This window comes from Phlebotomus papatasi, chromosome 2, assembly GCF_024763615.1.
Source record: "Phlebotomus papatasi isolate M1 chromosome 2, Ppap_2.1, whole genome shotgun sequence".
Taxonomy (NCBI): Eukaryota; Metazoa; Arthropoda; class Insecta; order Diptera; family Psychodidae; genus Phlebotomus; species Phlebotomus papatasi.
In genome coordinates, this window is record NC_077223.1 from 32269157 (window position 1) to 32283049 (window position 13893).

Sequence of the window (13893 nt, forward strand, 5' to 3'; positions counted from 1 at the left end):
TCTGAAGTTTTACTCTAAATTCATGATTTTCACCAGGAATTCAATGCTTCATTTGGGATTTCTCCTAACAACATCCTAAAAGTGTATCTAATCTTCAATTTTCCCCGAGAAAATTCCTGAAATTTCCACAATTCATCTGAGGAGAATCTAAAATAAAAAGCGATTCTCCTAGAGTGAACATTTTAACCGCCATTGTTTTCAGAAACCCTTCAAATGCAAATGCTGTCAGTTTTTTGACAGTGAAATTGGGGGAAACACCCTCGCACAGTTTTTGTTGATTTCTTGGCGTTTTTTCGCCAAAATAGCTATTTTTGCTGGTCAAAAATTGTTAATAAACCTACTGTGAAAGAGATGTGTCGTATCCTAATTTATGGATGTCATGCAGTTGACAAACAAATCACCACAGAAGGCACACAAACATTAATATCGTGCAGACAAATAATCGGTGACAACAAGGAAGATTTTACAAAGCAGGAATATAAAGCTGAAATTCTCATAAATCATGCACAATTTCCTGATTTGCATGAATTGGTATTTGTACAATCGGTAAAAGAGGAAGAACCAGAAGTTAAAAGTGAATCCGATGAGCCGTATCAGGAGTTTGTCGAGGCAATTGCAACGTTCTCAGAAAAAGAGGAATGTGAAAGGATTAAGTGAGTAGGAGAAACCTATAAAATGTTGTCCGGAAAGATTTTTCTTTTTTCTAAATTTTATTTTTTTATCCACTTTAGATCTTCAGAAAGTGATTCTCCTGCCCCAGACAATGATGACTACGAAGAAGGGGATGAAGAGGAGGAAGAAGAAGAAGATGTAAAACCAGTGATAAAGAAAAGAAAACCCAGAAAAACTGATCCTGAAGCACCATACAAATGTTCTCATTGTGAAAAAATTCTCAAAACAAGACGCACCTACCGGACCCACATAAAAATGCACCGAGAACGGAAATACATCTGCGAATTGTGTTCTAGGGGCTTTGTAAACTTTGAAAAATTGAAGAGACACATGCGAAAGCATACAGGAGAGAAGGCATTTGCCTGTACAATATGCCCAAAATCCTTCAATTCTCGTCACCATCTAGACGTTCACATTCGCAGTCATACAAATGAGAGGCCCTTTAAGTGTCATCTGTGTCCAAAATCCTTCCAGTCCAAGTCAAATCTCAATCCTCATCTCCGTGGACATACTGGAATTAAATCATTCGTTTGTGAAGTTTGTGGCAAAGCTCTAGCTACCATGGCCAGTCTCACGAAACACATGAATAGCCATGAAGATGTAAAATTCGAATGTTTCGTCTGCCAAAAGATATTCTCATCAGTAGGCACAAGAGATCGGCACCTGAAAACTCATACCGGCGAGAAGAAACACAAATGCACAATATGCGATAAAGCTTTTGTCCGGAAAGATCATGCTAAGAATCATATGCTCATGCACGTCAAACGTGGCAGAGACAAGCTCTAGGACCGGGATAATCAGCTCGATGGACCATCTATCGCAGCATCATGTTTCCCGTCTATCCCTAATTTTACTCCCATTTGACACTAGATTTAATTCATATATATTGTACGTAAGCTAAATATATATCATCTCCATATACTTCCTGTTTGCATTCCTTTAATCCTAAAAAAAAACTTGTAAGAGAAAGCATTCAGATAAGTATACAAGGGCATAAATTAATTGTAAATCTTGTAGATGCAAAATGTTTGAGAATGAGAATCCTGTCAACGTTATGCTGTCAGTCATCTTTTTTTATAATCACAGCTATTGTAATGCTATAGGTAAGTGCACTATCATTGATCGGGCTAAAACTTATAGAGCAGGTATCTTGAGACGTCAATGGATCTTCAGATAGAGTAGTGTATGACTTTGAAATCTCCAGTTCGAGTCTAGGTAATTGATCAATTCGACAGCTCCATTCCAAACTATTCTAAGTCGACTTAGAATTATATTAGGGGAGACTGGGGCAAAATTTACCAAAACGGATATTTTATTTTTTCACAAGCTACAGTAGACTCTCTCAAATTCAGGAATATGGGACCGAAATGTCACCCGAATTAGAGAGAAATTGGGGCGACAAACTTTTTGAAATGCAACGATTTTTTATTCATGTGCATATAGATATTGAGTTTACACACTGATATATATCGTAAATTGCATGAAAATCCCTCAATAACGCAAAATTACATCAAAACTAAGAAAAACCATGCCAAATTTGAGCACATTTTATTCATTTGATAATCATAATCAAACTTGAAAAATGACAACAAACTTTTTTCAAATGTAACCGCTGCTCGAATTAAAAAGTAGTCCAATCTTAAAAGAGCCAAATTAGCGAGAGTCTACTGTATCAGTGAATCTGAATCATTTCTATTTATCATTTATAGGAAATTTACCATTCTACAACTTTGCCGAAGTTATATTCCTCTAACTCAAAAGGAAATGCACTTTCCGAGCCATTTTCTAAAAGATGATTTTGTGAAAATTCTCAAAACACCTGGGGCAAATTTTGCCAAACGTGGGGTATTTTTTGTCATTTTCTTTCATTTTGTTACGGGTTCTAGTGAATCAAAAAAAATATTCAATTGAGATATTTTGATACAAAATTTATTCTTTTATAACTCAAAATAATAAAATTTATTTTCTTTATATGTTTTTCAAATTATATTCCAAAAACTATTTTTGGAAAAAAAAAAATTCTCTTCGCCGGATTATAAATGGCAGAAGAGCGAATTGGGCGAGTAGAACTGAACGAAGTTTGCCGAGTAAATGTCAGATAGCAAAACAGAGGAAAGAAAGGTGGAGGATAGTGTTTTGTGTTTATGGATCTTCAGAAAAATTCAAGCCATAAAAACACATTTGTGATGTTGGGAATTGTTCCAAAAGTCATTTAATCTCTTTCCGTTGCAATTGTGCTGTCTCAGAAATCAACTGCAGTTTAATCAGAACCAGTGACTGTATGTGCCTTTTCGCCATGAGAAATATTGGAATTATTCGTTTTTTGCCAATTATTGCCCCAATGCCTTCTGACAAATTTTACCCCGAGTGTTCATTTTTAATAAAACTAATTCTGGAGAAAACTGAGTTTATAAAATTTATAAACGAAAAACAGATTGGTGTTCAGGATATCCAAATTATATAGCAAACACACACTAATGCATAAATTTAGGAAAGCAAGTTGAAGAAAATTGATATTTCATGAAGGGCAAATATTTTAAAAACAGGGCTCAAAATTTCAATATTTTTTTTTTATTTTCTATATTCTTTGCTCGAATTCCTTAAAACCTCTGACGTTTATTGAGGTTCGTGAAGGCAATCTATGATAAAAATTTGAAGCCTCGGTTCATAAGATATTTCAAATTTACCGCGTGAAAAATATTTGCATACATTTAGCGGAATTTCGAAAACTATTTTATGAAGAAGCTCCCAATAGTAGGCATTTCACGTCAAATTCTTTCAGTCCGTTTCCTCTCAAGCCGGAACTCCCTGTATGGAATGCAACCGTCAATTTTTTACTGTCGTAACAGAGTCAAATTCATTTAGTCAACAAATGAAAAGTACTGTCAATGCGTTTACAATGATTCGTCCTCTAAGTAATGCTACAAATAGGACGTTCGAATAAAAAACCTATGCCAGTTACAAAAAAAAATTCAAATTGAATATAATGTGTGTAACCGGCATTGGTTTCTTGGTCGATACACGCACTTTTATAATGAATTCAATCATTTCACTTTTTTTTAAATTGAGATCTCTAAAAAACCACTAAAAAATCGGGGAAGATATTCTCTTCCTTTTGTGGAAGATCATTTTCGTATAGTGGTCTTCGGTGAATTGGCATCTAAAAAGAAATTTCAAGATGTACTCATTAAAAGAAACCCTAAGATTTGAGCTTTTCATTGATCATGGAAGTTTATTTTTTCACTACCTAGCACTGCACTGCATCACTAAACACTATCCAGCCCTAGCACTAAATCCATTTCGGCTCTTAGGATTGAGAAAGACTTTGTTTGTATAAATTTTCGGTCTTCAATTTCAACACACGTGAAACTTTTAGATTTTAGAATGCAATTAATGTTTGAAAATCCATGGGAGTTCAAGGGTATTATGTACTTGGGAACATTTTTAGAACCCCAAGGGGATTGCTTGAGAACACATTTTTTAGAAAGGTTTATTTTTAAAACTTATTTATCCTCAAGAAAATCCCAATTCATAAAACAAAAATGTATTCTGTTTTCACATGACAAAAGAAAGAATCATAGCGCAAATAAGCTAAAACAGGCTTATCATTAGAGTTTTATCAGAAAAGCCGGAGTTTGTTATTGTTGTGTTTGGCCCCAAAAAGGCACTTTTCAAAGTGAAATTTGAAAAACAAACTATATCATCCAGAGATGTGTCGTATTCTAATTTATGGATGTCACGCTGTGGAGCAGAAAATAACAACCGAAGGAGTACAAACGGTAATACCGTGCAGGCAAATTGATGACTCCAAGGACGACAAGAGAAACGAGAGATACCAAGAATTTGATGCAGAAATTGTGATAGCCCATGCCAGATTTCCTGAATCTCACAAATTAGTATTTGTTCAGAATGCTAAAGAAGAGGAGTTTGAGGTCAAGAGTGAAACTGAAGAACTTGGAGAAGTGGTCGTACCAATTGAACCATATTCACCAAAGGAAGAATCTGACAGACTGAGGTAAGACCGGTTGTTATTCCTAAAGATTCGATTAAATATTATAGTCTCATTAGTAGGTTGTCCGACAGTGAAGATCAAGAACGAGAAAATGAACCAAAGGTTGATCCATTGAAGAAGAGAAGGAAAGTACGAAAACCACAGAAACCTATTTCTGACGCTCCATACAACTGTTCAGAATGCGGAAAGATCCTCAAAGCCAGGCGAACCTATCTCACTCACATGCATAGACATCGCAAACGGAAGTATTTCTGTGAACTCTGTTCTAGAACCTTCACCGACCTAGAAAACCTAAAGAGGCATATGCGTAAACACACGGGAGAGAGAGCATTTCCCTGCAACATCTGTCCGAAATCTTTCAATTCTCGCTACCATCTCGAGGATCATATTCGCATCCATACAAATGAGCGCCCCTTCCAATGTTCCCACTGTCCAAATGCCTTCCCATCCAAGTCCAATCTTCATTCTCACATGCGAACTCATGTGGGAGTGAAGGTGGTCTGTGAATTATGCGGAAAAACTCTATCGTCAATGTCTTGCCTCACAAAACACATGACCAGCCACAAGGATCTAAAATTTGAGTGTTCTGTCTGCAAGAAAACCTTCTCCTCCATTGCAATACGCGATCGTCATGTAAAAACACATACCGGAGAGAAGAAACACAAATGCAACATTTGCGATAAAGCTTTTGTCCGAAAAGATCATGCTAAGAATCATATGGCTATGCATGTCAAGCGTGCCCGGGATAAGCCATAGTGATACAAATTTTAAAATTGAATAATTTTAGGGAAAAATAAATATCATAAACTAATAATTCGTGTTTTATTGGGTTTCCGGGTGTAAAATTTGGCGGGAAAGACATTTCAAGGTTATGTGCCCAGAAAAATTATGGAACTGCCCCATAAAAAATCTAAAAAAACATAATTGAGGTGAAACTATATTGAAAACGCTATTTTCACGTATTTCTAAAAGAATCTGGGTTTTAACGTTATGTAATTTAGAAAGACGAAACAATTAAATTAAAGATATAAAGGCAAGATCTAATTTGCTTTAAAATATCCGAAAAATAGCGTTTTCAATGTAGCCCCAATTCCCTCTATTTGATATTAAGCATTGAGACATACGATAGTCCGCCCTTTTGCTCTAACCATACCAATTTAATGAATTTTGGACTAAATTATGTAAAAAAAATGTATAAGGCATAGGCCCCTGTATCGGTCATTTATAATTGGTTATACACTGCTGGTAATAATCATAGCTCCACTTTTTCATACTGGAAAAACTTTGAAATTTTTTTTTTGGAAAAAAATCATTTGAAGATATTTTCATACCGATATGAAAAATTTATATTTGAATTTCATACCGTTGGAACTGTTTGTACTAGTAAAAAAAATTACCACTATTATAGTGTGTAATCTTTCACACCACTATTATAGTGTTAAATTTGGAAAAAATGTTTAATTAAAAATTGTTTAATTTAAAGTTGTTGAATTTCAAGTTGTTGAATTTGGAGTTGGTGAATTTAAAAATTGTTGAATTTTTGTGTGTAAACTCAAAAATTGTTGAATTCTACATATATGTTGAATTTTTGCTTTTTTAGACATATGGAATGTTTTTTGCTGTCTCAGGATCCCCCCTAATGTGAGATGCTTACATCTGATGCTCGAATCTTTACGATATATTTATTATACTTATAAATATTTGATGTTCTATATGACCTTTGCCCATCGAAATGCATCTCGACTGAAGTATAAGTCTTAAATGGAAATTCAACAATTTTTACATAACTTTTGTTTAAAAATTCAACAACTTTTGTTTAAATATTCAACAACTTTGGTTGAAATACACACGGCTTCACACTATAATAGTGTGAAAAATTATACTATAATAGTGTTAATTTTTGATCATGTGACAAAAAATACCATAAAGTTGTGTATTTTTTCACACTATAATAGTGGTAATTTTTAGAATTTTTCAACACTTTTACTGCACAAAAAAACATTGTTGAAATTTTTTTACCACTATTATAGTAGTAAAATGTCAAAAATTACCACTATAATGGTGTCAAATTTTCAACATTTTCGAATTAAACAATATTGTTGAAAATTTGGAACTATAATAGTGGTAATTTTCAATCACGTGACAAAAAATTACCAAAATGTTGTGTATTTTTTAAACATTTTTAATTTAAACAACTAAAATCGTCGATTTTGCACTATTATAGTAGTAAAATTTTACACATTTTTTTACTGTGTGTGATAGAATCTTTATCAAAATGGCGATTTTCGGATGGCAATAATTATAGCTCCACTCAATAAATTTGGCTCCAGACTATTTATTTTCAATCAGTGAAGGTAAGTATCTTTTAGTAATTTAATTAATAACTTTATTAAGCTAATTAGAATCATTTTTATGAAGTTTTTCATGAATTTCGCTGAAATTTTGTAAGAAAAATATTAAATGAGCAAAAATAAGGAATTAATTACAGTCTTGAAGAGGATGGAAATTGACAACCAAAAAATTTCCATAAAAATGACAATATTTTATCACCTTTCAGCCGAATTTGGCCATATAGCCGACATATATGCATTTTAAACCACTCCCAGGACTAAAAATCTTCTTTTGTTAGTGCTTTTGTTAGAAAAGTATACAATTTTCCGTGTTACAGTCGAAAAAACAAGTTATCTACCGAAATTTGATGTAAAAAATGCTGACTGCTTGGTCTCATCATGTCCTGGTGATTTTGTCGCAAATCAGAATCCCAAGTGACTAAAGGAGGCTTTATAATACTGGAACAAAAAAAATATCAAAAAGAAGTTTTTGCAACTTTTTGCAGTTTGATGAACAGAAGGTGTTTTACCTAATTTAAATGTTACAAATTTTTTTTTCGAAAAAAAATTGATAGGTCTTGTCTTAACTTGTTTTCTGTCTGAAAAAATAATTTTAAACCACTTAAAGCACTTAAATGACGTAAAACACCTTCAATTCATCAAACTGCAAAAAGCTTCTTTTTGATAATTTTTTATTTCAGTATTCTGAAGACCACCTTCGTGACTTGGGATTCTGGTTTGGGGCAGAATCAACAGGACATGATGAGACTAAGCAGTCAGCATTGTTTTACAGTAGACTCTCGCAAATTCAGCTCTTTTAAGATCGGGCTACTTTTTAATTCGGGCAGCGGTTACATTTGAAAAAAGTTTGTTGTCATTTTTCAAGTTTGATTATTATAATTATCAAATGAATCAAATATGCTCAAATTTGGCATGTTTCGTCTTAGTTTTGATGTGATTTTGCATTATTGAGGGATTTTCATGCAATTTACGTTATATATGAGTGTGTAAACTCAATATCTATTCTATATGCACATGAATAAAAAATCGTTGCATTTCAAAAAGTTTGTCGCCCGAATTTCTGTCTAATTCGGCTAACATTTCGGTCGCATATGCCCGAATTTGAGAGTCTTGTAATATGCAAACCTGAAGTAGAGGGTTAATATTATATTTGCTTATTGTTGTATTATTGTAACGATTGTAACGCTCTAGATTTAGGCCAGACAATGTCCAAAGCCCGAGCGTCAACCTTAAGCACAGAATACACTTTTTAATGACTGTTCAATAATTGTAAAAAGGCAGTATTGTATCAGAAGTGAAGGTGTAAAGAATAAACGCCCTTAAGGAAAAGTCGAAGTGTTTTCACTGGCGCGTAGCAGGACATCTCAGTCTACTGTACCCTTTTATATCACAATTTCACATTTTAATTAATTTTTTTCGGATTCCGGTCACCGAATCCAATGGAGTCAGCAAGCCTGAAAATTAGTTGACTCTATCGAGGTTTGACTGTATTTAAAAATTTAGATTTTATTAATTTATTTTAAATTTAAAGAGTTATTTTTCAATTTTGCTTAGTTATTAAATTTATTTTTGATTGCCGATTAATTATTTATTTATACAAAATTATGCCTGGATTTTTCAAGGTTAGCGGTTGCAAGGATTCGAGCTGCGAACCAAAGCTTTTAGGCCTTGGCCAAAAAACATGGCTACCAAAACCAAACAAATCAAGTAAGCTGTGGAACCTGTGGGGCCCTTGATTTTGTTTTCAAGACTCCTAATGAATTACTCAAAAATATATTATAAATTTTTAAGAATAGTCTTAAAAGCCTCTTTCCCGACTTGTGCCAAATAAATAACTTAAAACTGAGCAAGAAAATGGTGCTTTTCTGGAGAAACGGGACTTTCGTGGAATGCAATTATTCTTCAATTTTCTTAAAATTACGCACTTACCTCGGATATTTTTCACTCTTATCAGCTCCATTAATAACTAAAGAACACTTTTACACCATTTTCACTCAGTTTTTCACAAATTTTCACTACAAAAAATCACTTTTTCGAGAGCTGCAAACGGCTGCGATGCGAAGTAAACAAAATTTCACCGCCAACTGTTTTGCCTCCATTTTTTTATGAGAAACGTGAGAAACCTTTCATCTGTCGTCAAAATAAACTTTTGACAGCCAATGTTTTGGGATATTTTTTTCTGCCCAGTATTTTTGTGGAATTCCTGAGGGAATCTTGAAGCTATCTCTGTGTTTCCCTTGCTGAAGTCAGATAGATTATTTAGCTATGTGTAGAATATTAATCTATGGATGTCACAGTGTAGAAAACCATAGTACGAAGAATGGAACGACTACAATTGTTTTCTGCAGGAAAGATGAGGTTGGCCAGGATCAGAAACCTCTGGATGCTAAGTTTGAGTCAGAAATATTCTTATCACACGATGTCCTGCCAGAGACACGTGAAATCATGTTTGTGCCATGGGTCAATAAGGAGGAATTTGAAGAGAAACTGGAATCTGAAGAACCCCATCAGGAGAAAGTGGAAGTGATTGCATATTTTTCTAATGATTCCAACGATGATGAGGAGGATATTGCTAATGATGATGTAGTTAAGGAGGAATGTGAGGCAGAAGAGATTGAGAAGCCAGTCAAAAGGACTCGTCGGAGAAGAATGTCCGGAAGTGAAAGGGATCAGGAAGCGTATGACTATGTGACGGAAAATGGGCGATTGAAGTGCTCTCAGTGCTCAAAAACCCTCAAGACTCGGCGTAGCTACAGGAATCACATGAAACTCCACAAGAGACGAAGATTCAAGTGTGACAATTGTGGCAGAGGATTCTCCAGCATCGAGAAACTAGAGCGACACATGAGAATTCATACCGGCAAAAAGCCCTTCCTATGTGAACTCTGTCAGCGCAGCTTTGACTATCGCCACAGCCTGGATGTCCACATGAGAAGCCACACCAAGGAACGACCCTATTCCTGCGATCAGTGTACAAAAACCTACACAACCAAAGGGAATCTCAATCTGCATCTCAGAGCTCATGCCGGCATCAAGTTATTCGTTTGTGAACTCTGTGGAAAGACCTGTGACACCAGAGGAAACCTCCGCAAACATATGGAAATCCACAATGACGACAGAGTGTTTGAATGTAAAATCTGCCAGAAGACATTCCTTCATCCGGCATCCAGGGATCGCCATCTGAAATCCCATACGGGAGATAAAAAACACAAATGCGACATTTGTGATAAGAAATTCATGAGACGGGATCATGCAAAGAATCACATGGCATTGCATATCAAAAAGGGCAAGGATAGATTCTAGTTTTGAACCCGGATTCAGCATTTTTCCCCGCCATCCGGAAGCACATAACCTCACATTTGACTATCCGAAGCGCCGCCTTGCGTCAGGTAGTGAAATGTGCGCTGGCACTTTCCCGCTACTTTTGTCCATGATGAAAAGAAAATTAGTTTTTCACAATAATTTTCCAGTAATTACAGCATTTAATGTATCTAAATAAAATAATAAAGTGGAAAAAAATAATTAAAAAAATGGCTAAAAATTTATCTATTTTAATCTTTAACGTTACTGCTGCATTCGATTTTTTTTTTATATATTTCTTGAGAACATCTTTAAAGCTGGCTATACACTACACAAAATTTATTGCAAGATTTCTTTTCAATATCCAATATTGACAAGGTTTGCCTCCACATTGCAAAGATTTATTGACATAAAAGTTTCAATATTGAAGGAAATTGTCCAGTGTGTAGGCAATTATTGCAATATTTGGTTCAATATGGATCATTTTTTATTTTATTTTATTTCATTATTTTGAATGGCTACACACTAGGCCAAATAATGTCAATAAAAATTTCCAGTCACATTGAAATAAAATTTCAAAGAAATTCTAAACATCAAATTGATTTGATATTTCCTTCAATATTTTTTAATATCACTCACAGAACTGTTGAGTTTCTTTTGTTCATAAATGAAAACACATCATACAAGATCAAAATCCAAGTATCCAAGTAAGGTCACATGGTCACATCTTTTCCTGCTCCCTCCAGAAAATCCCAGATTCTTGGAATTTCGCTGTACATTTTGTCAAACCTTCCCAAGAACCCAGCTGGTTACAGTGCCGGATTAGGTGGGTTCACAAAATATAAATTATTACACAAAAAAAAAAAACAAAAGAAAAGAGCTTTTACCATTCCATTTCAAATTAATTTCCCGTAATTTTCGTCAAGGAAAAATTTTTTCTTCGTGGCTTTAGTAAGCTTTTAACTTACGAGATCCTCCGAAAGATTGAATTTAATTTATGTTTTGAATTTTACACGCATAAAAGAATATTTTTTTCATTATCGGAATTACCCTCCAAGAAATCCATGAAGCAAAATATTTGCCTTATACAGAGTGGCTGGAAAAAAGTGTAACAAACTAAGACGCTGTATTATTCTTATTTTCTGTTTAACTTTTTTGAAATAAGAATAAAATGGTAGTAAATATATAAAGATTTCATAAAAAAAATTCCATATTTTCTGCAACTGGCCTTAAACATGCAAGTTAAGGTACTTCTTCGCTCTATCGAGTATAACTTTTTGTTTGGATCGATAAAATCTTGTCGTTTTTTTTAGATTTTTAAGGCTTCATGTGGAGGTCCTTTCCATTTTTTTTAAAGATTGTTTACGACATACGCGCCTCACGGACCATTTGGTTGCAGATATGATGCAAATTTTGTTCAATTTGTTCAATTTTTTGTTCAATTCAGAATGATGACTAGAAATGAAGCAAATTATTTTTATAGCTCCATTAAAGCATTTTAAAATGCTACATGTATCGTTGTACCAAAATATGTATCGAAAAATGAAAAGTTTTATTGAATTTAGGTTTTGAAGAGCCTCACCAATAACTACTTCCAATTTGACAATAAAATATATCATCATCAAATTGTCACGTTTGAGTTCCATTACAGATTCAGGAAGTTAACAAAATATTTTTAGAAATGCTTTCGTGAGCTTTTAACCAATATAATGGGCTATTAATATGCAAAATATGAACCCACTGTTACAAGTGGTTCGGAAGTTATGAGCTCTGAATCTTGTTGCATTTTTCTTCAGCCACCCTTATAACATTGAATAAAGCTTTTGATATGTCTTTTAATGCACCTTTATAAGGCTAATAATGAGATTTTTTTATTGAAATTTCTAGAGAAGCTCATGAACCCCTTAAGAGTTCACAACTTTACTATTAGTAGTCACAGAGACAGATCAAGAACGCTATGAGAATTTCAGTTCTGTAACGCGTATTACTTAGACAGAGAATAAGTTTTAATTTTAAACGTTTCAGAATTTTTTCGAAAAAATCGAGAGATTGTACTGTTTTTTTTTTTTTTGATAGTTCAAATCGGTTCGAGTAGTAAAAGCAAGGTCTCAGGTCTCAGGTAAATTTAAAGTTGCTTAAATTTACCTGTAGCACGGAATACCGTTATTTTATGTAAAATGTTAAAGTTGCGACACTGTTGGAAAACGTCAGATTTTTGGGGCCCCCACAAATGGGCATTGGACCCCCACATTTGTAAATCCGGCCCTGGCTGGTTAGCACTTCTCACTTGCTTCCTCCAGGAAATCACAGAATACCCAAGTTGGTCAGAAGATTTCTGTTGATTTTTCCAGGAAATCATAGATCTTCTGGGATTTTGTTGTGTATTTTATCAAATATGCCCACAATAATCAAATTGGTTAGAAGATTACTCCAGCTTCTTCCAGGAAATCGCAGATCTTCTGGAATTTTCTTCTGTATTTTATCAAGAACACTCGAGATACCCAAGTTGGTCAGAAAATGTCTCATGGTTTCTCCAAGAAATCACATGTCTTCTGGGATTTTCTTCTATATTTTGTCAAGAATACCCAAAATACCCAAGTTGGTCTTGGAGCAACCAGAAGAAATCTTCTGACCAACATGAGTATCCCGAGCGTGCTTGACAAAAGATACAACAAAATCCCAGAAGATCTGAGATTTGCTTAAGGAAGTAGTGGAGAAATACTGACAAAGATGGGTTTCTGGAAAGAATTGAGCAGGATATACAGCAGAATCTCTGATACTGTCTACGATGATATTCTGAGATGTTTTCCTGTTCATAAACATGCTAATTCTAGGAGTTTTTCGATGTTTGAATGGAACTGAATCTCCGACTAGAATGGTATTTTAATAAGTTGCAATATTGAAGTTTTATTATTGAAGTTAGGCATACGCACAACGTCAATGCTCATCTTATCGCCATTATGGAAGCCTGTAAATGTTATGTTCCTGAAGGAAATCCAATCCTGATAGCCACAAGTTCCCTCTCGGGTGTAGAAGAATTGATTAATCCAAAAAGTAAAAATTATTTTGTTTCATAAATTCACGATCTAATATGCTTCTCTCGGGGTCGAATAAAAATAGTTTGGGTTTGCAAAAAGACCCTTGGTATTAAGAAAGTTAAAACATTCGTCAAAGAAGATACCGAAAGTTACAGATGTAGAAATAATCTTATAGATTACCAAGATATGAAAACCACCATCAAAAGTATATTAAAGCAAAACAGACGCAAGGACTGGACGAACGTTGACATGACCAACAAATTAAGACGAATCTTTCAAGACCCAGACAAGATACTGCACCCTGACATGAACCGCAAAAATAGCTGTATAATAACGAGACTCTAAACTGGACATACGAAAGCAACGCACTCCTACTTGATGGACAGAACCGACCCTCCTATTTGTTCCATTTGTAACGTTCCATTATCAGTAGAGCACATCCTCGTCAATTGTCCCGAATATTCTCATCTCAGAGACAGAATAGGCATCACCAACATTGAATTGAAAAAACTACTCGGTA

The 13893-nt window shown here is 34.4% G+C and overlaps 2 protein-coding genes across 3 annotated transcripts; both read left to right on the forward strand.

The window, feature by feature from the left end:
• Positions 1 to 234: 234 nt before the first annotated feature.
• On the forward strand, positions 235 to 10563 carry LOC129800922 (zinc finger protein 271-like). The gene is made up of 5 exons (XM_055845665.1): positions 235 to 653; positions 732 to 1451; positions 4466 to 4687; positions 4744 to 5439; positions 9282 to 10563. The coding sequence occupies exons 1-5, from the start codon at positions 352 to 354 to the stop codon at positions 10336 to 10338; spliced, it is 2997 nt and encodes a 998-aa protein (XP_055701640.1). The 5' UTR covers positions 235 to 351; the 3' UTR covers positions 10339 to 10563.
• On the forward strand, positions 4284 to 5495 carry LOC129803529 (zinc finger protein 287). 2 transcript variants are annotated; one of them, XM_055850159.1, is made up of 2 exons: positions 4284 to 4687; positions 4741 to 5495. In XM_055850159.1, exons 1-2 carry the CDS (start codon positions 4383 to 4385, stop codon positions 5438 to 5440), a joined length of 1005 nt encoding a protein of 334 aa, XP_055706134.1. In that variant the 5' UTR covers positions 4284 to 4382; the 3' UTR covers positions 5441 to 5495. The 2 variants fall into 2 exon arrangements, with proteins under 2 accessions (XP_055706134.1, XP_055706135.1); XM_055850160.1 differs by having other exon boundaries at positions 4290 to 4687; positions 4744 to 5495.
• Positions 10564 to 13893: the final 3330 nt, after the last annotated feature.

What these genes read in the sequence shown, in the direction of transcription:
- LOC129800922 (XM_055845665.1), top strand. Translation starts at nt 352, where the DNA reads ATGTGTCGTATCCTAATTTATGGATGTCATGCAGTTGACAAACAAATC. An exon ending in GTCAAACGTGGCAGAGACAA is followed by an intron (nt 1,452 to 4,465) that starts GCTCTAGGACCG and finishes AATACCGTGCAG; the next exon opens with GCAAATTGATGACTCCAAGG. An exon ending in GAAGAATCTGACAGACTGAG is followed by an intron (nt 4,688 to 4,743) that starts GTAAGACCGGTT and finishes TCTCATTAGTAG; the next exon opens with GTTGTCCGACAGTGAAGATC.
- LOC129803529 (XM_055850159.1), top strand. Translation starts at nt 4,383, where the DNA reads ATGTGTCGTATTCTAATTTATGGATGTCACGCTGTGGAGCAGAAAATA. An exon ending in GAAGAATCTGACAGACTGAG is followed by an intron (nt 4,688 to 4,740) that starts GTAAGACCGGTT and finishes TAGTCTCATTAG; the next exon opens with TAGGTTGTCCGACAGTGAAG.